This window comes from Lycorma delicatula, chromosome 1, assembly GCF_047948215.1.
Source record: "Lycorma delicatula isolate Av1 chromosome 1, ASM4794821v1, whole genome shotgun sequence".
In the NCBI taxonomy this organism is placed as follows: Eukaryota; Metazoa; Arthropoda; class Insecta; order Hemiptera; family Fulgoridae; genus Lycorma; species Lycorma delicatula.
The window spans coordinates 395,662,232-395,686,820 of NC_134455.1; the positions used below are offsets into that span (position 1 = coordinate 395,662,232).

Consider the following 24,589-nt stretch of genomic DNA (forward strand, 5'->3'; position numbering starts at 1 on the left):
TTTTTTCGATAGTGATCATAAGACAGTGGAAAGCAAGGGCTGTTTGATTGCCAAATCTGTCCAAAAATACCCTGGAAGGACGAAAGAGAAGGTAATTAGTAAAAACTAATTACGTATTTGTTTCTGTGTACATAGAGACTTAAACTAAACACCATTAGACTATAGTATTTTTAAACAGACATTTTATTAAGTTATCTAATAATAATAAAAAAATATTATCTGTATTGATATTTTATTGTTTATTCAGTTTAACCAAATACAATTTTTAAGCACAAAACCGCGTACTGTATCCTTGAATGCGATAAGTATAGAATTAGATTATTATCCTGCTTCCAGCTATTCTATTTGATTCATCTTTTTGTGTATGGAATGTTCCTTGTTCGTTCCCTTTTCTAATTTAGTTGATGAAAGCAATATGAAAGCGTTTTAGTTGTTTTTTCGTTAGAAATCAGAAGATGATGGAAAGCAAGGACTCTTTGATTGCCAAATCTGTCTAAAAACATGCTGGAAGGATGAAAGAGAAGGTGATTAGTAAAAATTATGTACTTGTTTCTGTGTACATAGAAATTTAAATTAAGCACAGTTAGACTATAGTGTTTTTAAGCGAACATTTTAAATAATACTAAAAAATATTATCTGTACTGACATTTTATTATTTATTTGGTTAACCCGAATATGGTGAACAAAACTGTGTACTGTATTCCTGAATGCAATAAAGTATAGACCTGCTTCCAGCTATTCTATATGATTAATTTTTTTCCAATTCTTTTAATTATCAAAAAATTTTAACTATGGCCTTGAAAAGGCCCAGTAAAACTTTTTCTGGAGCAGCACCCCTATTAATTTTAGCTATGAGCTGCTAATGTATAGGATGTTATTTAATTTTATTTTTTTATAACTTTATTTTAGTTTTGTTTTTGTTAATATAATAAAAACATTTAAAATGCTGTAGTTATGTAAATACAAGTGCAATTTTAAATGATACAAATAATATAGGTTGTTTATTATTTATTTGGCTTTAAATAATTGTTTTACTTTTATTATGATTTATATTATTTGAAGATACCTTATATGAAGGTAACTTCCTTCAAATAATGTAAAACAAATATAAGTTTGTATTTAAGTCCATAATTTATAATCAGGTTAATAGAAAAAATTTGGTGTTTATAAATATCACGACAACCTGTTTAAGATTTACTTTAAATATATCTTTCTGCGTAACATTATTCTTGTCATTTATTATGTTTTATATCTGTTTACATTTTATTTTACGAAACACTTGTTATTTAGTTAAGACAATATGTTCAAAAAGGATAATAAGTTCTGGTATGCAATAAATAAATAAAACACTCTGTAGTTTAATTACTGAGCAACAGATTAATCTACAATCACTTGATTATACATTTTTATAATGTGCCTGGGTTTGTTTTTTTTTTTTTTTTTGTTTATATGCTTTATTCAGTTAATAGTATGGCACATTTTGAAAACATACCTAAGGTCAAGTTTTTAATAAAATATTATGCTCATACATGACACCCAAAGAGTCTAAGGCTAAGTAAAAAATCTGATAATGAATTACATAACTTTCCTGATTTTTCAAAAAAATTAGAAAAAGGGCTTGGGGTACTTTGGTTGAAATAAAATTTCAAATCTTTACTGGGGTACTTTAGAAAAACATGTTTTTCTTACAAAAATTGAGGCTTTTTTTATTGAGATCACAAATTAAATAAATTTAAATTAACAGATCAAATCGATTAAAATTTCTTGCTTAGAGACTGATGATAGCAACCTTAAACTGGAATGAGCATCTAAATTGTATAACTAATAAACTGAGACAATTTTTATTTAATGAAAAGATTTAAACAAGTTACAAAATCAGAATTTGCTTATCATCTACCACTATCCACTCCATTCAGTGATAAACTATAGTATCTTACCATGGGATGAAGTTTATAGCAAAGTACTCAACCCAATGTTATTCGAATGCATCCCCTTGAGTATAACAACCCCCAAAATAAAGAAAAGATTTTTTACAATTTCAAATTTTCAATACTCAAAACGTATTTTGTTAAACAATTAAGTCACTAAACAGTGGTGGCTCATAGCTAAAATTAGTGGAGGTGCTAACGCTCCAGAAAATTGTTTTCTGGGCCTTTTCAAGGCCACAGTTTAAAAGGTTTCTGTAAAATAAAAGAACCGGAAAAAAATGAATCAAATATAATAGCTAGAAGGAGGATAATAATCTGATTTTACACTTTATCACATTCAAGAATAAGATACATAGTTTTTAAGCACATTGTGCTTAAAAACCGTGGTTTTAATATTATAAATATTCCATAATTATAATATATATGGTTCATGGTACATAAGGTTTATAATATAAACCATTATCGGTTTAACCAAATAAATAATAAAATGTCAATACAGATATTTTTTAGTATTATTATATAATAACTTAATAAAATGTTAGCTTAAAAACACTATACTTTAAGGGTGCTTAACTTAAATTTCTACATACACAGAAACAAATACATAATTAGTTTTTACTAATTGCCTTCTCTTTCGCCCTTCCAGCATGTTTTTGGACAGATTTACCGATCAAAGAGCCGTTGCTTTCCGCCATATTCTGACTACTACTGAAAAAACAACTAAACTGCTTTATATTCCTTTCGCTGACTAAACAAGAAAAGGGAACAAATAAGGAGCATTCCCCATACACACACACACACGGAGTAAAAAAAAAACTATCTTCCATCAAAACACCAGGGTCGACACTCTGGGAGTGACAGTGCTCTCTCCCTCACAGCCTCGTGTGCAGATTCCTATGTGCGCATGCATACAACAGCCAAACATCACGCCACTGGAACTATGAAGCGCACAGTTCCATACAAAGATTTTTGTATTTTTTCATAAGCTGGGAGATGGCTACTGACATTAAGCTTAAGGATTATATATTGTACGAGTATAAAGAAAGAATTAACGAAAAAAGGGATGCATTATAATAAATGTTATCGACAATATCAAGTGGAAATGGGGGTGCTGCAGTTCAACAGTGCCTATACACGAGCTATCACTGTCACTAAAATAATTTAATATCCCTCCCCATATGAAGAAGCTTTCAAACCGAAAAAAAATTGAAAGGTTTTATAAATCTCAATTTTAATTTATTTGAAAGCAATTTTAATCAATTCGGGTGAATATTTCAATGTATTAAAATGTTCAAATGCTCAGTATGTTTTTTTTAACTATGCATTCAGATTACGGGTTAGTGTTGCGCATGTTTATTACTATTTTCCAATAATGACTTTATAGTTATAGCTGCAGGGTGCGCCTACATTCCGCCACCACAGCTAGGACCTCCGGGCAGATTACCCTGGCAAACGGCATCTCAGAATGGAATTACTAGGTGTCCAAAATTGATTACCTCTTGTATAAAAATATTTTTTTTTAATGATGAAAATTGATATAATGAAAATTAAATTAGAAATTTAACTCTAGAAATTGATAGTAACAAATCAGGATTATCCACTGGTGATTGATACATTCCAGTGCCTGCTTTTTGATTATAGTTCATTATTTTAAGAAGCAAACAATCATAAATAAATAAAAAAATATGTAAAAAAAAAATGTATAACTACTCTTAAATCAAATGCACTAAAAGGTAAAAAAAATCATTTTCGTACAGTATCTCAGAATGGATTTGAAAACAAGCTTTGATGGTGATATGTACGATTATGTGAAAGTCATAGCTTCAAATTAAAAATATGATGTTTTTGCAAATTTTTTTATCAGTGTTTGTACTCCATGCTTTAGACCATTCATCACGCATAAAAAAAAATTATTTTTTTATATTTTAATGCGTTTAATTTAAGAGTGGTGTTTTAAACACTTTTTACATATATTTTTTTTTTATTTTCTACTTTTTTGTCTTCATAAGTTTGTACTTTACAGCTGCACTAATGCACAAGTTTCAGTGTATTTAGCGAAAGATCGGATCAATACTTTTTACGGTGGGTGAGTGAAATCAAAACATAGGGCTAAACAATTTAATTTCCAGTTAACCAAGATCCAATCCATCTGGAGCATATCCGATGCATTAAACAGATAGTGCTCGACCTGCTGATACATACGCCGTTTGAGTTGTGAAAATTGGACGAGCAGTTGCCGAGTTATTGCAGTGGCACCCATAGCACCCCCTCCCCAATTTCCAAACAGCGCCACGGGAGCACTTGAAAATATTATTATCCAACAGACGGAGTACTAAAGTATAAATTAACAGAGCTCAAAAAATGAATTGCATAACTTGACTGGCATAGCAGGAAATGCTATTTAATTCGCCAGTTTTTTTATACGATTCGAGAAACATACATATATTTACCCGGCAATATTCCACCTTGTGTCTTAGAACAATAAAATGCATTAAGCTCGGCTGATCAACTTTGGTTAGATGTTTACTAGAAAACCCACCAAGTTAGTCTAGTGATGGATGAATGCGTCTTCCCAAATCAGCTGATTTGGAAGTCAAGAGATCCAGCGTTCAAGTCCTATTAAAGGCAGTTACTTTTATACAGATTTGAAAACTAGATCGTGGATACCAGTGTTCTTTGTGGCTGGGTTTCAATTAACCACACATCTCAGGAATGGTCAAACTGAGATTGTACAAGACTACACTTCGTTTACACTCATACACATCATCCTCATTCATCCTCTGAAGTAATATCCCAACAGTAATTCCCAGAAGTTAAACAGCAAAAAGAAAAGATGTTTATTAGAAAAACACTTACTTATATAATTAAATATTATTGTATACACATTGTTCTTGTTAAGGAATCCATCATTGGCTTCTCGTAAACCAGTGACTCTCTTTTTTGCCCACCGCCCACATTGAGAACCAAACATTTTCTAGCGCCCTAAACTTTTTTTATTTACCATTTGTTAAAAATAAAAATTGCAATTGCAGTTTTTAATATGCACTCTTAAAAACAGCAACTGCAATTATTGTTTTTAAACATGGCATATCTTATTCCTGAGTTTCTCTTAAATGAGAGCAATTAAAATGCATATTTAATCATATTTGGAAGTATTTTTAATAAAACTGCTTTCTAGAAATTACAATTGTATCTATGAAAGGTTATCTCTAAGCTAATGACAGTTTCACTGTAAAAAAATTTATTCTGAAAACTTTATAAATATTTTTTATTTCTCTTAAACTGCATACCTTATATGCTACTTTCTATATAATCGCCACATGAATTAAGATATTTACCACCAGGACAGTTGTATCCTCGTTCTTTCAATACCTGGATGGTAATACATTGTTTTGTGATGCAATAGTCTTTTGGAATCTATTCATCCACCTCCTTTTGGTGCTTCTTATAAGTCAGAAACTGGTCGACTGCAAGATTTATCGTCAATATTCACTTCCCCGGTTTCTACTGCACAAAGTTCTATTACCCACATACTTAAAAGTACTTTGATCAACAGTTTTATTACCATGAATAGACCGTTTTGGGGAGATATCTCCCCGAAGGAAATTATGAACATTATTCTTAGCTCCAAAGATGGTTGGAGTTGTCGTTCTTGCTGGTTCCAGGAAGTACTGTCCAAGAAAATGGAAAAAGAGATACCAAAGTAGGGTAGTGTTTAATCCAAGAGTAGTGGTGAAGGGCCAGCCCTCGGGGGTGGGTAGCAGGGATCCTACAGGATCATCGCTGCTGGGTGCCCTCAGGGCACCCAGCAGCACCCCTAGAAGCTGCTGCTTGAGGACAACACAGGTAGAACCCAAGACACTCGTGGGGATGATGTGCACCTATTTAGGTGATCCCATTCCCGTGTTGTGAGGGGGGAGGATTTTTAATGGGTCCCTGCTTCGGCAGGAAACCCCACACACCCAGTAGTATAGACGGCTGGTTGCAGATTTTCCCTCCTCTGACATAAAACAAAAAAAAAAAAAAAGCATTGGCAACTGATAGAAAATAAGAAAGTGTAGGTCCACAAGTTTTGGGATACAATTAGTAAGGGAATAAAATTACAAGATGCAATACCTGACATTTTGTTTTCCAATTACATTTCAGAATATGTTATACTTCAGCCATTCCGCATACAGTGACAGTGGCATACCGTAAGTTGCCATTATTGTGAGCTGAGTGTTAAACAATGATTTTGATGATTTATAAAAATAAATTAAAAAGTACCAGTTATTGGAGAAATAAAAGTAATAAAATGTTTCAAATTAAATTTTCTAAAAAATATCAAAATTTCATACAGGCAGTGTAGCATGTTCATAGAAAAAGTTAAAAAAAACTTTAGAAAATTATTTTATTACAAATTATACTGATCAACAATGATTTTGTTAAATGAGAGTGAATAACTGATTCTTAACCTTTTCAGATCATTTAGTCTTGGAACTGGACGTCAGTTTTAAAACGCTGTTACAAAATCATTTTATATTGCATCTAAGTCAGTTATTTTGTTTTATATTCACAAAGGAATCAGTTTTATTACACAATTTGAACAACGTTTATACAATGTAAAATGTTTTATTTAGACTAGAAAGAATGTGACCATTTTTTTTCCAGAAATCTGCTTGTGTTGTGTGTGTGACTTGTGTATTATAATTGCAATTACAATTATGGATTTATTTATTATTTACAAAAATAGCTTATCTTAATAGCAACATATCAATGTATTGAAACATATAATAAATTATGATATACGGCACACACAAAAAAAATAGGAATTTATGGTCATAAATACGTCACTTTTAGTTGAGGTCTATAAATATCTTTTCTGACAAATGATACCGGTAAATATGTAACACATAACGATTTGTAATGAATAACACTATACAGTAAAAATTGCTTTTTGTCAATCTGAATACCTTTTTCAATGGTGGGAATTTTTATAAAACGTACTTTTCTGAATCTACTTTCACTTCTAATAACATATGTTACTAATCTGTGATTTATGACACGGGTTTTTCATCATATTTTGCCCAATTTTCAACTGATTTGCTTGAAATTATTATTTTTAAAATCAGCAAACAACATTTCATAAACACAAAACAAAAAAATTTTGGTTAAAAAAACGTGGTAGAAATGTGCAAAAAAATTCTGCAATAAATTATCGTAATTTTTGTACCGTTTCAATTTTTTTTTTGTTACAAGCACAAAAAATATCCAATCGTAATTTTTTTTTGGTCAGAATCTGTTAAATCTCTTTAATATACTGTAATTTTTTGAAATTTTTTTCACAAGAGGATAGCATAAGACTATGAAGGGAGACAATCAGATGCCAACATATTTTCGCGGAGCGCTAATCAAGCACGGATCATTGTGATGGGAAACACTTTAACCTTCGTTAAAGTGATTTTAAATATGAATTCTTCTATCTGGCTTAGGTTTTTGGAAATGTCATTCTTATTTTGAAGTAGTATCGTGCATGAACTCCATGTTTACTAATTAAAATGAACAAAAATGTGTCTCATTCTTCCTATTTTTATCACTTCATCATCCACTCATTAGTTATTTCTGTCATTATTATATTTATTTAAAATCCGTCGTGCAGACTAGAGAAATATTTTTAATTTTCATTCAAGTGCAAGTTTTCATGTATGTAACATTCAAAGAATCAAGGATTCTTTGTAAGATTCAAAAGAATGTAACATATCAAAGAATCAAGCAGGAATACTAGCATCAAGACTGAAAGGATGGCATTTTTTACAACCAAAGACTAAAATAAGTTCTTTCCATGACAGTCACAATTTGAACATTTCTTCTCTCAGTAAAAAAAACCTAGTATACTGTAATGATGTGTATACTTTTTACTGGAACTTTTGGGACGTATGCACCATCCTGATAAATGGCAAATTTTTATTGACTCATCAAAGCTTAGTTTTTGAAAGCGGTTTTACTTCACATTGCAAATAAATACCGATCAATACCACTAGCAGACACTGTTCACACAATGTGAGTCTTATGAAATAAAAGAAACTTGTATTGATCAGCATTCAATATGAAAATATTTTTGGTATATTTTTAAAGATCTGAAAGTAATAGCAGATACAATACGTTCTGCTGCTTTTTGAACAAGCGGGACAGAAAGGATAAGAAAAACCATTACATAAAACAGCAGTGGCCAAAGAGAGAGGTACCAACTGTAAGAGAGAAGAATATTGTTACTCAGACATTAGTAAAACCAGAAAACGTTTATATTCTGTCACTACACATTAAGCTAGGTTTATTCAAAAAATTTTGTTAAAGCAATGGATCATAATGGTTCAGCGTTTCAGTTTCTAAAACAAATTCCCCAATATAAGCAATGCTAAACTAAAGGAAGGTATATTTGTTAAACCACAAATAAGAAAACTAATGAATGATCCGGCGTGTGAAGAATTTTTGAATGACTTGAAGGTTGCTGCATGGAAGTCATTTCAAAATGTGGTAAACAACTACCTTGGAAACCATAAGTCCAATAACTACAGAAAACTTGTGAGCGAGCTCCTAACTACAAAGATGTTGAGTGTAACATATTACTCAAAATCCATTTCTTACATTCACATTTGGATTTTTTCCCGAGCAATCTCGACGCTATTAGTGATGAATAAGGAGAATGATTTCACCAGGAGGTATTTACAGTAGAAATACAATACCCGGGAAAACAGAACCCAAAAATGTCAGCTGACTACTGTTGGAATCTAAAGAGGGATCTACCTACAGAAAATTACAACAGAAAATCTAAAAGAAATAGATTTTAGGCGGGTACAAAATGTAATATATTGTCATATTATATTCACCATACATTTTTCGTTTCAAAATAAATTCAGTTACAAAAAACTGATCTCAATAGAAAAAATTTAATAACATATATGAAATCGACATAATAAATACTATAAAAATTCAGCCATTCACTCTCATTTAAACAAATAAAAAATTAAATTCTGTTGACTAGTGTTATTAATCATTTCTATTTAATTATCGATTTCGTTCCCTGTATGTTACACAAAGAACCTTTCTATTAATATTTTTCCTATTCATTGGCGTACAAAACACTGAAACTAAAATATTAAATTGGTGTAGAGATGCCAAAAGTGTACTAACAAATTCTGCAGCTCTGTATTATCTCTTTATCAGAAGCTGTTACACCAAATAGTGTACAGAATTCCACAAGGACACTCAGTTTAATAGGAGACAAAAGACAACACATCTATAGCATTCAAAAATTTCATTTTTCTTTATTAATTATATTTTTACTTACAATTTATATAGTGCCAGTTTCTTTCAGTATTTATTCTAGAAAAAAATTTATACTAATTTTAAAAAGATGGCGCTCAAAAATTTTGGCACTCAGACATTCATTGAGGCGATTCGCAATCAAATAATAAACCTTATCTGATAAAAGTTTCCATTTAAGAAAAATCTCTGGATATAAACTACACAAAGCTAGTTTCTTTAGTCTAAAATCAAAAACTAAATATACTAATACTTCTTATTCTTATTCTTTTTTTTTTCTCTTCATATGTTCATTTATGATTGTATTTGTTTAACTACTTAAAAATCCTTTAATAAGAAAAATATGTTTTTTTAAAATACAAAAATCAAAGGAAGAAATGATATGAGGTGTGTTTTTAAAGTAAGGTCCATTTTGAATGTGCCACCTATATGCAGATTGTAAACAGATGGCATTAGCGTAGCTCAGTTATTTCAATCAGTAATCAGCTGTTAGCAACAATGATTTAGTCATATTACTGTAAGTTACTTTTATTTATCCATTTATAATGAGTGCTACAATTTGTGACTCCTGAGTGCGAAGTAATCCAGTCTTTCACAGCAAAGAAAAAATTTTACAGCTGAAATTCACTAGCAAATTTTGTAACATTTACAGGTGGAATATTATAAGCGATGTTAAAATAAGACAATGGTGCCATTCACTTTGAAAAAGGCAAACAAATGTTCATGATGAACTCACCAGCCAGTCGTTGGTAGTGAGACATTCTGATTGAAAAAGTAGAAGAAAAGATTTGAGAAAACCGGAACTTCACCGTGTCACAATTGTCTGATGTTTCACAACCTTTGATTTATGAACTTTTGATTGGAAAATTGGGCTATAAAAAACTGTATGCTAGATAGATGCCAAAGATATTAACCGACACACACAAGGAAAAATATCTTGCTGTAGCAAATGAATTTTTGCAGCGTAACGAGAATGAAGGTGATGAATTGTTTGATTGCATTGTTATCAGAGATGAAACCAGGATTTCTTATTCAAACATCAAATAAATACTTATGAAACACAGAAGGTGGCTGTAACATGATAAGCATAAATGTTTCATACGTATTTAAACCAGTAACCAGAATTCAACCCTGATCGCATTATGACAGCGTTCATAATTTTCTAGATCAGAGAAGTTCAAACAAGAACAACTTTGGTAAAGAAGCTTATGGCTACTTTCTTTTTAACAAAGGGTGTTTTGGTTGTTAAATTTAGTGATCGCAGAACTATTGTTAATGCCAATATGTATGCAAAACTTTAAAAAATCTTAGAATAGCTATAAAAAAACAAACAACATGGAATGCTATCCTGCAGGGTTTTATTTTTGCATAACAATGCCAAGGACATGCCAAATCAAACAGTGAGGTAATTGGAAAAATTTCATAGGAAAATCTTCAATCATCAACCCCATAACACTGACAGCTCCCAGTGATTATTTTCTTTTTCTTCATCTTAAACAGCGGTTTGCATCACAAAGGTTTGACAATAAAAATGAATTTAAAAATGGTGTAACAGCATATTGTTTAAGTCACTGGGAATGCAATGACTTGAAGCGTGTTTGAAGAAATTAGTGAAAGCTCTGAAAAATGAGTTGAAATTGAGGCAGCTTTATGTAGAAGAATAATAAATACAATGTAGCCTTTTTTTTTGCATAATTAATAAAGTTTGTTCTTAATTTTCAGTTTTGATTTTATTTCATAACGGACCTTACTTTAAAAACACACCTCATAGATTGCAAATTGAGTACAATTACTACTGAAAAAAACCGAGAGTTCAAGGATACACAGAAGGTGGCTGTAACATGATAAGCATAAATGTTTCTTAAGTATTTAAACCGGTAACCAGAATTCAACCCTGATCGCAACCAGGATATCATAAAATGATGTTTCTTATTACTTTAAATTGTAGCTAAAGATTCTGTTGCAAATTTATATGCTGAAAATTTTATTAAAATGTTATTTTTTTATTTCTGAGGCATAATATAACTACATTGACTAAAGCACTTCATAAAGTATTGAAATTAAGCTTGTAGGTGAATAAATTAAATAACATACACCGTCAAATAAAAACCAATTTATTCATTTATCTTTGTATGTATTAACCCAAACCCTTTATAAAGTTATTATTGCAAGAAGGACTATAAAAATGAAAAATTACAATTAACAACGCCATATACCCAATAAATATAGATCGCAGCCAATTTAACAAAAACAAAAATAACCCTTTACATATACCAACTTTTTCTTTAAACTATTGACCAGTGGCAGCTCGCATATAGGCAATGTGGAACTGTAGCAGCCCATATTTCCACTTGATATTATTGATAACATTTAATATATTGAGTAATTTTTTCTTAAATTCTTTCTTTATACTTGTACAATATATAATCCTTAAGTTTAATATCAGTAGCCGTCCCCTGGTTTATGAAAAAGATACAAAAATCTTTGTACAAAACTGTGCACTTCACAGTTCCAGCGGGGTGGTGTTTGGTTGTTGTGCGCATACACACATAAGAAGCTGCACGCAAGGCTGTGAGGGAGAGAGAGCACTGTTGCTCCGACAGTGTCGACCTGGTGTGCTGGTGGAAGGTAGTTTTTTTTACTCCGCGTGTGTACGGAACGTTCCTTTTTCATTCCCTTTTCTAGTTTAGTCGGTGGAAGGAACATGAAATCAGTTTAGTTTTTTTTTCAATAGCGATCAGAAGATGGAGGAAAGCAAGGGCTCTTTCTTCACCAAATCTGTCCAAAAACACGCTGGAAGGGCGAAAGAGAAGGTAATTACTAAAAACTAATTATGTATTTGTTTCTGTGTACATAGAAATTTAAATTAAGCACCAATGGACTATAAGCAAACATTTTAATACGTTATTATCTAATAATACTAAAAAATACTATCAGTATTGGCATTTTATTATTTATTCGGTTAAACCAAATGGTTTTTAAGCACAATGTGCTTGCTTAGAACTGTGTACCATATTCTTGAATGTGATAAAGTATAGAGTTAGATTATTATCCTGCTTCCAGCTGTTCTACTTGATTCATTTTTTTGGGTTATTTTATTTTACAGAAAACTTTAACCATGGCCTTGAAAAGGGCCAGAAAAATTTTTCTGAGACAGCACCACCACTTATTTTAGATATGAGCTACCACTGCTATTAATAACAAATTGTTCTAAATTAAAAGAATAATAAGATATTACTAGAACAATATACAAAATTAAATATGTAAACATAATGAACTGGGAAGAAAATTAACAATAAAACAATAAAATAGTATATAAATTATATATACACTTTTAAAATGTAAATAACAATTGTGAACTGATAACAGATTCAAAAAATATTTGTAACAGTAGACATAATTGAAAATTTTATTTACAATCAGTCAATATAAAAACAGAATGAGAAATCAGAAAGGCTAAAATAAATTTCATCATCTCAGTCTATGACAATAGAAAAAATATAATAAAAATTTGAGTCAAACTTCACTTTTCAAATATAATTTTTTTTCTCTAAATATATATACACACACAAAAAACATTAACTACATCTCAGAAAACTACGATGACTCTCATTATAGTTGTGAAAACTGTAATTATGTGTCAGGTTTATGAATAAATTGATCATAATCGAATATTACCGATCCTTGTTTGAAATATTTCTCATCCAATTCCATCCATTTGCATACTTCAAATTCAGGAAATATTACAGAAATTTCCCTAACTGATGATTTTAACGAATCTGCAAAAAAAATTGAGTCTGTATAAATATCACAAGACAGTAAGTAATTAAGATTAATTAATCTAAATCGTAAATTCTTGTAAAACATACAAAATATCTTTTTACTTTTATGGCACTTCAAAAATTACACAGCTTGTATTAAATTAAATTCACAAAAATACCACAAGCAGAAAATTATAGGATAGCCATTTTTAAATTTTATTTTATTTTATTTACGCAAGTAATGTATAAACATACTGCTACAAAATACTTTATATTACTTTCAACTGCAAGCACTAAAATAACTTCAAATAAAAGCAAATTCTTGTTTAACAACAATAATAATAATAATAATAATAATAACAATAAACAAACATAAATATATAAAGATCAAAGACCCAATATTTCAGTAGGGTACTACTATCATTAAAAGAAAAAAAATCACGTTAAACATTGCTCCAGAAATGCCTTTATATGTATTGTCGCATGGTGTGGTTCCGTGCGGCTCGATCAGGATATTGAGAGGTTGTTGACAATTTACAATGTTTATATAATTATAGTTTATTGATTTAAAATGTTCAAATTACAACCAGGCAAATTAATAATAATAACAATACTGATAAATACAATGATAATAATACAATGATAATAATAAGTGACAATAATAAAACAATAAACACAAATATTAATTACACCCACTATAATAGTCAGGATAATAATAGTAAACGATTATTACATAACATAATCAAAACAGTAAGCATGACATAAAAACAGACAAAAATACATAACGTAATCAACAAAGATAACAACCAAAATTATTTACACATGTATATATGTAATGTCAATAGTAAAGGATAAATACAGATTACACATAAGAGAGTTTAAAATAATCGTTCGGAATTTATTCCAGGTACATAAACAGAAAACTAGTATTCAGACCCGTTAACAAAGAAACACCAGTTTGAACCCTTTTTAACCACTAGTCTTACATTAACAAATAATCTTATAAAATTCACTTGCAAATCCCTTTTGTTGTCTATCTTAACAGTTCATGAATGAAGTCTATTGCATAATTTATTTCACTTATACACTTATAGTTTTACTGTAACTCACCGATAGTACTTTCTTGGTTACTGAATTACTTGTGGCGTCACCTTAATCGTACTGAACTGGATACTCTCATTGCTGGACTGATGTCTCGCAGACTCACACCTGTGACTCTCCACGCTGGACCATCGTCGTACGTCTCACTAGACTGGTTCACGCCGAATTCACACAACTCACAGCCTCTCCTCGCTGAACTCCTCGCAGAACTGCCCTTGCAAGACCGACATCACAACACCTTGCAGACTGGTTCACAGAACTCCAACGAACTGATTTTTAGCTGGTCTTCCGAGGCAATTTACACTGTTAGCCTCTTTACCTGTAGGACCCAAGACGAAGCGTGACAACAGTGAGGCTTTGTTTCCATGAATTCCAAGCCTGGTCTCTTCTCACCGTACAACAGGTGTGCATTGTGTGTTAGCGGGCGTATAACAAAAGACAATTGTAAAATAGACCTGTTCTTTACAAAAAGGGTTCTCCTTTTTGTCTCTTTCATGGATTCTCCCAATTAATTATATTTTCTATTACTTTTTTGTTACAGTATTATCCATCCTTTTGTATTTTTTAAAAAGAAATTTTAAGGCTCTAAGCCTCATTGACTTTCCTACCTGTTCTGAGAGGATCTGATAGTCTGCATCGGGTAGCGATTAATGACAAAAAGAATCACGAGAAAATAAACCGAATAGAATATCCAGGAACAAAAATATAATACAATTACAATGTAAAAAATCCATTGTATCCTCGTTAGTGACTTACTGAATTAACTTCACAAACACTGAATTTTGTAATATTAACTTACATGAAATAAATCATATCTTCAATATTATATTTAATTTAACTTTTAAGTAAACTCAATTCATGGAGACAGCTCTAAGAACATATTCCGTCAAACATATAACATAACGTTTTCTAATACAATGAAATGAAATAAAAAGAATACCTAATGCACAACATAAAATAATTCATAAGTCTGTAGATATACTGAATTTGATATAATTCATATCAAAACTGAACATGATAGTCATTAAACATTAAACGCACAATCCACGTGAACAAACAAAATGTTTAATACAAAGGTTAATGTTGCAAACCTAAAATGGTTGCACGGCCTCGCCTTCATGCAAGGTCACAATGAAGTCGATAAAGAAGCAATACATAAAACCATTAAAGAAATTCAAACTTGTTCACTATAAAGCTTACAACTCAGAGTAACAGACGCAGATTTATCCTTTAATGTCACGTGATTATCCTCAATTACATGAACTTTCTTGTCCTCTTTAACTGACACTACACTTTCAACATTTACCTTTTTTATTTTAAAACAGACAAAAAATAATGTCTTCAAACGATGACTAAATGTCTTTGTTGTAGAAATTTGTTCTGTTAGGAAGCGTCCTTGTGAACAACTAAGTAAATATTTCATATTTTGTAAAATTTATACTTTGTAAGATATAATTTTATAAGCAGAATGAATAAGTCAGTTGCTAACTTATGTAACAAACTACCGAGAGGTTGCGTAAAATCAGCTGCTTGGAATTCTTGTTTGTTTGGTTTCGTGGTAAATTTGTGAAAATGGCGTCATCTCAAACAACATTGTGTGTGCGACCTTGACTACAAACTGAAAACTATCACAAAAGGTTTTTTTAGTTTGTGATGACCTGATGAATTAGATAAGAGCAGTACTGTTGTTCCCTGATCTTTATTTTTCTTAAAACCTTTTACACATTTCTCATTACCAGCTAGGGTAGAATTTGGTAAGCAACCTGTTGCTAACCAAATTCTTATTATCCTATTTAATGAATAATTATTATACTATTCTTATTATTATTATTCATCGTAATTTTTTTTTACAATGAGAGGTTAATTATTAATAAATTAATATATTTAACTTAAAAAAAAAATTAAATGAAGTCCGATTTAAATCAATGTGCTTTCCCCTTGCAAGATCTAAGTATTTCATTAATTAAAATTTTATTTGTCTCTAACTCTGGAACCAATGAAAATAAATACCACTTATGATATATCATTGAAAAGTTCTCAATGAGGACTTATTACAGCAGTTTAAAAATGTCCTAAATCCAAAAAATTTGGATTTTAGGTTTTTTGACCTCTTTTGGTTGTCAATTGCAATCAAAAAGGGGAGGTACACAACTAGATGTTACAACAGTACTAAATCCAAAATTTCAACATCCTACAGCTAATTGTTTTTGAGTTACACGAGATATATATGTATGTACAGATGTCACACCGCACCACTAAAGGCCAGTCTCAACTGCATTATATATTTGACAAGTTGTCAGTTCGTGTTCAGACACAACAGACTTGAATTTAATTTGAATTAAATATCTGCAGATTTCAGCTCTCTACAAACATCTAATTTCCTGATACCATGACGAGTCTTAAAGGTCCTTAGCCAGCTCTCAGAAAATTTACAATCAATATCTGTAATGTTTCATCTTGTTGAAACAGACCAGTTATGGGATTAATCTCTGAAAGTTTTGTTTAAAACCAACTGTGCACAAAAACGAAGTCTAGTCTGACTTAGTTTTTTTTTTAAATTTGCCTTTCAACAACATTTTTAAAAGTTTCTAATTCAATCAGAAACTGTTTCAACCTGTTTTTACTTTTTTTTTATGTCATAAATTATTCCCCTGAGATCGGGGTAATAAATGATAATTACTAAGCACCAAATCAGGGCTGGATGGTGGATACTGAAAAGCATCATCATCGAGTGAGTGTTGCATATCAGTATGCCACACAATAGCAATATAATGAACATCATTATAAATTTTGTTTAAAGAAAATGTGACTAGTGCCACTTACACCTTCGATCCTTTAAATTCATTACTCATAAAATATTATAAAATGATAAAGCAGAGGGAAGAAAACCATGCTGATAATCAATATTGTAAGACCTATAAATATTATTCAGCAGTAGTCTGAATAAGAATGTTAAGAATTAATCAATTTCTAGTTTTTTTAAGTTTCTGTTTAATATACTGTTGCGTGTTCGTGGCTCAATCAGGATATTGAGAGATTGACAATTTAGAATGTTTATATAAACATTACAGTTTATTAGCTTAAAAACATAATTTTAAAAAGACAAATCAATAATAATGAGAATGGGAATAATAATAATAATAAGCAACAACAACAAAACAATTAATGAAAAACAGTAAATAAACAAATATTAATCATAGTAATCACAACCACAATAATAATCAGAGTAATAGTAATAGTAATAATAATAATAACAGACAATAAAAAAATCTCACAATAATAATTGGAATGACAATAATGACAACAGTAAACAATAATAATATTAAATGTCAATACCAATAAATAATCATAAATGTAAATAATAATAATAATAATAAACAGAGATTACATACAAAACAGAATTTAAAGTAATCATCAGGATTTATTCACAGTTAGATAAATAATGAAAACCAGAATTCAGTTCCATTGACAAAAGACATAGCATGACCACTAGTCTTAACACTTTTAACCACTAGTCTTTTATTAACAACAATAGTACAATAGATAAGACAAATCGGTTCTTTCACTCAAATTTGCTCTCCAAAAATAAAGCTACCCTAACAGTTTATGAATGAAATTTGGTACATTATCTCTTTCACTTATAGTCTTATATAACTAACCGAACCATTACTGGTGACATACCTTAGTTGCGTTGACTTACTTCACTTCAAACTTTGCTCCTTCACTGACCTCCTCACAGAGTACTCTCGTTGACCGACGTGTCGTGGACATGATGTCATAACATCTTGCGTAGACTAATTTCGCAGTACTCCTTTTTAAATGGTCTTCACCGGAATATTTATACTCCTATCTTCTTTACCTCCCAGACCAGACCACAGTTGACTGTGGCAATGATCGACCGAACCCTTTCATTCCCATACATTCCTAACCTTGGTCCGGTAACTCTTCTCAAAGAACAACAAGTGTTTATTGTGTGTAGGTGGGCAGTATTACAAAAGACAATTGTTAAAAAGACCTGTTACTTTTACTAAAACGGTTTCTTTTAGCCCCTTTCTGGATTCTTCCCATTATTATATTTTCTTCTTAATTGGCAGGAATTCATTATTCAGGTTTACAATACTTTTGGCAGTCTTTTTACAAAACGTAACTTCTTATTTTTTGTAAATCTTAAATTTTATATTAATTAGGTGATTAAGTAAACATGAATTACAATTAAGAACATTCATCATTATTTATGTATAGCAATAATTCAAGTCAAATTATTTTAATACTAGCTCCCCAAAGCAGCTTTGCCTGCGCTATATGATTACTTGCATTTCCTGTAGCAGTCGATCATTTTATTTTATGTTTATCAGTCAAGTAACTGGAAGCAAGTGCAGGCAGTCACCATACAAGAACGACAACAGTGGTTGTGTTAGTTGTGTCACAGCACCTTCACACCCCTTAAAAATTTCAGAATTAAAAAACCCAAAAATGGTTTTTAAATATTTATCTGAAGAGTATTTACAAGCCCAGATTTACTGAATATCACATTTACTATAGTCAGGATAGGGAAAATTTACAATCATTTTTACCTTTTTTCATCCCCTTTCATTAAAAAATCTAGAAATCGGTCTATTGACATGAAGATTACACTCACCAAAAAACAGGTTGATTTCTTCATTTGTTACAGAGAAATTAAAAAAACTAACAGGGTTTAAAGAAAAATTCAAAAACCAGTATTAACCCTCATAACTCTAAATGAAACTCAAATAACCTAGAAATTGGTTTTTAGATGTTCATAACCAATCAGTTCAAACCCAGCTCACATAGTGATAGACACATATAGTTCACAATTCATTAAAGTTTGTGCTTCAACCAGCAAATATCCACTACTACATTATACATATTTTTTTGTTTTTAGAGACTTTTCAAGATGAAATATATCAAACCTTGTCAGTTATGCCAAGAAACACGGGTAAAAATTTAGTAGCGATAGATAGGGTAATTCTTTGTTTATCCCGAACAAATAAAGACCCTCTTCCTCTTTATATAATAGTATAGATAACAACCTACATTAGAAGTTGCAAAGGCCAAAGCAACTAACTGTTTAAAACTGATGGTCCTATAAAGGTTATAACAGCAATATGTATTTAAGTTCATTTTGTAATTGTTTATTTCTATTGAATTATTTTTTTTAAATATTTACTGAAATATTCAATATAAACCTCATGAAAATTAACAAACTAGTGAAAAAAACATAACAAAACGAGTGCAAAGTTACATACAATCTGCATAAACATTAATACAAGATGTAGTAGAAAAATCTTCCAATTTTGCTTAGTTTACAATTGAACAAAATATAGGTATAAACAACGCACACAACGCTACAAATTTTCGTATGCATTAATGTTTATTGTTAAATCATTTATCCCAAACAACAAATTAATGATAGCGGTGCAAAGAACCTTTTGAACATATACTCAGCTTAATCACCCCAGTTAGAAAAACCCAGTTGTCCCAGTTAGAAAAACCATACTGTTATGGCTTGAAAATTTTGGGCTTCAAGTTCATTGTTATAACAAAAACAGACCATATGTTTGGTCACCAGAAAATGCCTATTGCTATAAAACATAACTCTTGCAATCATCAAAAGGTTCAGCCTGTAAACATGCTCTTGTGTTAGGCAAGTCAGTTCAAACTGTCAAGAGTATTTTACACACTGATCTTAAATTCAATCCTTACAAAAAGACAACTGTTCAATAACTTAACGAATATGACTAGAGAAACTGAATGGCATGCTATGAAGTTACCCTTGAAATGTTTTCTGAAAACACTGATCTACTCTGAAGTGATCAAGCTTACTTTTACTTAAACGAGTCAGTTAACAAGCAGAATTTCCAAGCAGATTTTCCAATTCTAAGACAACAAAAGAAAGTCACGCATTACTCTGGCATAACTAAACAAAACCAACAAAAGCTGATCACTAAAACGGATATTTGGAACATTGGAACATGTTCTTGGAATGACAAGTACTTAGTCACACAATTGAAAAACAGCATTCTAAGAACTTTGTCACCTACAAAACGTACAACAGACATGCAAACTCGCATACTTGGAAAAGAAATATTTGTGCATACATTTACGGAGGAAAACTTAACATTTTACAAGTTCCAAGTATGCACACTAAGAATTCCATCTAGTTAAGAATATTAAATGTTTGACATGCAGTATTTTTATTAACTCTGTTTTAAGCTACACGCAATTTGTTCAGCTCTGTAATAAGAAATAAATTTAACTGATACCATGACCTTATTAAGTAGTAAAAGAATTTGCTATGCCATTTTTACAACTGGATGATGAACATCAAAAATGTGTAAATCAAAAGAAATAGTTAAAAAAATAAGAAATTTCACATATTATTAAGACTACAAGAATTGCAGGAAAATAAACCTAAAAATTTTAAGATTACTTGAGAATGAACAATGTCCTTTTTAACAATTTATTAAATTGAATTTTCGATTTATTAAATTTAATTGAATCATAATAGAAGAATATACACATGGAAAAAGCCAGGCGATACTGCAACGTATCAGATAGATTATATCATGGTTAAGGAAAGATTTGGAAATCAACTCCTCAACTGCAAAACTTACCCTGAAGCAGATATCGACAGCGATCATAATTTAGTGATAATGAAATGTAGATTGGGGTTTAAAAACCTGAAAAAAGGTGTCAGATGAATCAGTGGAATTTAGAGAAGCTTGGTGAAGAGGAGGTAAAGAAGATTTTTGAGGAGGACATCGCAAGAGGTCTGAGTAAAAAAGATAAAAGTAGAAAATGTACAAGGTGAATGGAAAAATGTTAAAAAGGAAATTCTTAAATCAGCAGAAGCGAACTTAGGTGGAAAAACAGAACTGGTAGAAAACCTTGGATTTCAGACAATATATTGCATCTGATGGATGAACATAGAAAACATAAGAATGCTAGTGATAAAGAAGGAAGGAATGAAGAAGGAACTATAAACAATTAAGAAATACTATAAACAGGATGTGCAAAACAGCAAAAGAAGAGTGGATTAAAGAAAAGTGTTCAGAAGTGGAAAGAGAAATGAACATTGGTAGAATAGAAGGAGCATACACGAAAGTTAAGGAAAATTTTGGGATAGATAAATTAAAATCCAGTAATGTTTTAAACAAAGATGGTACACCAATTCATAATACGAAAGACAAAGTCGATTGGTGGGTGGAATATATTGAAGAGTTATACGGAGAAATGAATTAGAAAATGGTGTTATAGAGGAAGACGAAGTTGAAGAGGATGAAAAACAATACTGAGATCTGAATTTAAAAGAGCATTAAAAGATTTGATGGCAGAAGGGCTCCTGGAATAAATGGAATACCTGTAGAATTACTGCAAAGTGCAGATGAGGAAGCAATTGATAGATTAGACAAACTGGTGTGTAATATTTATGAAAAAGGGGAAGTTCCGTCAGACTTCAAAAAAAGTGTTATAGTCATGATAGCAAAGAAAGCAGGAGCAGATAAAAGTGAAGAATACAGAACAATTAGCTTAACTAGCCACGCATAAAAAATCTTAACTGGAATTCCGTACAGAAGAATTGAGAGGAAAGTGGAAGTAGCGTTAGGAGAAGACCAATTTGGTTTCAGAAAAATTATAGGGACAAGGGAAACAATTTTAGGCCTCAGATTAATAGTAGAAGGAAGATTAAAGAAAAACAACCCAACATACTTGGCATTTATAGACCTAGAAAAGGCATTCGATAACATGGGCTGGAATTTTTAAAATGTTTAGCATTTTAAAAATTCCAGTCCATGTTTAAAATGTTTAAACATGTAAAATGTTTAGCATTTTAAAAAAATAGGGTTCAAATACAGAGATAGAAAAACGATTGCTAAAATTTACAGGAACCAAACAGCAACATTAATAATTGAAGAACATAAGAAAGAAGCCATAATAAGAAAGGGAGTCTGACAAGGATGTTCCCTATCCCCATTACTTTTTAATTTTTACATAGAAATAGCAGTTAATGATGTTAAAGAACAATTTAGATCCGGAGTAACAGTACAAGGTGAAAAGATAAAGATGCTATGATATGCTGATGATATAGTAATTCTAGCCGAGAGTAAAAAGGATTTAGAAGAAACAATGCCCCTACAGCATAGATGAAGTCCTACGCAAGAACTATCGCGTGAAAATAAACAAGAACAAAATGAAAGTAATGAAATGTAGTAGAAATAACAAAGATGGACCGGGTAATGTGAAAATAGGAAGAGAAAAGATTATGGAGGTAGAAGAATTTTGTTATTTGGGAAGTAAAATTACTAAAGATGGACGAAGCAGGAGCAATATAAAATGCCTAATAGCACAGGTGAAATGATATTTCAGTCAGAAATATAATTTGTTTACATCAAAAATTAATTTAAATGTCAGGAAAAGACTTTTTAAAAGTATGTGTTTGGAGTGTAGATTTATATGGATGTGAAACTTGGACGATCAGAGTACCTGAGAAGAAAAGATTAGAAGCTTTTGAAATGTAGTGTTATAGGAGAATGTAAAAATCAGATGGGTGTTGCGACAAATTGATGAAGAAAGAAGAATTTGGAAAAATATAGTTAAAAGAAGAGACAGACTTATAGGCCACATACTAAGGCATCCTGGAATAGTCGCTTTAATATTGGAGGGACAGGTAGAAGGAAAAAATTGTGTAGGAAGGCAACGTTTGGAATATGTAAAACAAATTGTTAGGGATGTAAGTTGTAGGGGGGTATACTGAAATGAAACAAATAGTACTAGATAGGGAATCTTAGATAGTTGCATCAAACCAGTCAAATGACTTAAGACAAAAAAAAAAAAAAAATTTAATTGAAAATAGAAAAAAAACTAATGTAAATACCCATTTCACACACAAATTGCTCTACCTTCTTAAATTTTTTCTGAAAACTTCCTTGCATCGCCTGAATTTTTTCATACCATAATTTTTATCTGCTTTCTCAAATACCATTTTACACATTTTCACCAATTCTTCCTACATTGCCATTCCTATATTATGCAATCATTATATATAATTTTTATGGAGAACTTTCCATAAACAGAGATACAACCTTAAATTCTATAAAGTCCATCCTAATTCTTTAATCCAGTATTGCAAATCCATAACTGAAATTGTATATATTAAATAGAGTACAAAGAAATAAATTTAATAAAAAATATATAATATAAAAGCCATTCTATAAAACAAAAAAATAACAAATAAAATATTAAATATAAGTTTGAATAAAAAATAATGAAACATACAAATGAAAAAACAAAGTAAAACAAAACACACGTCATTCTAGAAGCATGGAACTAGCTGTAATGGATGAACTGACGCACTCAAAGTTCATGCTCCAAATTTTTTCCAAAATAACAACGCTCCAGTTATGTAGCATGAGAACCAATGTAAAACACATTCTTGTATCCACCAGACTTGACACGTGAAATTCCATACTTTTCCACAAACATCCATATTAGTGGCCCATTCAGAAATTTTAAAAAAATAAATAAATAAATGAACAACAGGAAAACTCACAGCACAAACTCTTCATAAGTAATACAGAAACACATAACAATAAATTACACCACTAATTATAAATTTAATTATTAATCAAAAATCAGTAATATAAATTAGACAACTTAAAAATAACTCAGTATTTTAGTTCTACCATCAGCAAAGAAATTATTTCAATTCTTTCCATCATGTAAAGAAAAAAAGATCCAGAAACAATAAAAATAAATATTAGAAAATTCAGGTCAGATATAGAAACTGTAGACTGGTTTTTTTTTTTATAAAGATTCACTATTACAGTCATTAGAAAACAATTGTTAAGAGTAACCTTTCTTTCTTTTTCCAGTTTAACATCCAGGAATTACCGTTCAGGTATTACTTCAGAGGATGAATGAGGATGATATGCATGAGTATAAATGAAGTGTAGCCTTCTACAGTTTCAGTTCGACCGTTCCTGAGATATGTGGTTAATTGAAACCCAACCGCCAAAGAACACTGGTATTCACGATCTAGTATTCAAATCCGTATAAGTATAACAGACTTTACTAGGACTTGAACGCTGAAACTCTCGACTTCCAAATCAGCTGATTTGGGAAGACGTGTTCACCACTAGACCAACCCGGTGGTGGAGTTGTTAACAGTATGGAGCTTGATTTCAGCTAAGTTAACAGTAACCTGGCTAAAATCAAGCTCTACTTGCTGTTAATTAATCTGTTAATGCACAACAACTAGTTCATTAAATAAATATATTTACTGCAGGCATATTTAACATCCGTTTAGTTTCAAGATGCTCTACTCTGTTACACCTCAAAATGATACTCAGGTGCTGCACGGAACAAAGTATCTATTAAGAGATGCGAGTTAATCACGTTGCTCAGAATCCCAAACCATATCTTGGATACAAACACCAGTTAAGAGTACTAACCTATTTTTACTGTTTTTATACAACA

The 24,589-nt window shown here is 30.8% G+C and overlaps 1 protein-coding gene across 1 annotated transcript in view; it reads right to left on the bottom strand.

The window, feature by feature from the left end:
- Positions 1-279: 279 nt before the first annotated feature.
- Positions 280-24,589, bottom strand: part of LOC142317375 (nucleoside diphosphate kinase 6-like) — a 38,036-nt gene continuing 13,726 nt past the window's right edge. The window contains exons 4-5 of the mRNA XM_075353876.1: positions 12,909-13,009; positions 280-504 (exon numbers count right to left, since the gene is read on the bottom strand). Coding sequence (XP_075209991.1) covers positions 442-504; positions 12,909-13,009 — 164 coding nt within the window. The 3' untranslated portion in view covers positions 280-441. The remainder of the gene's footprint in view (positions 505-12,908; positions 13,010-24,589) is intronic.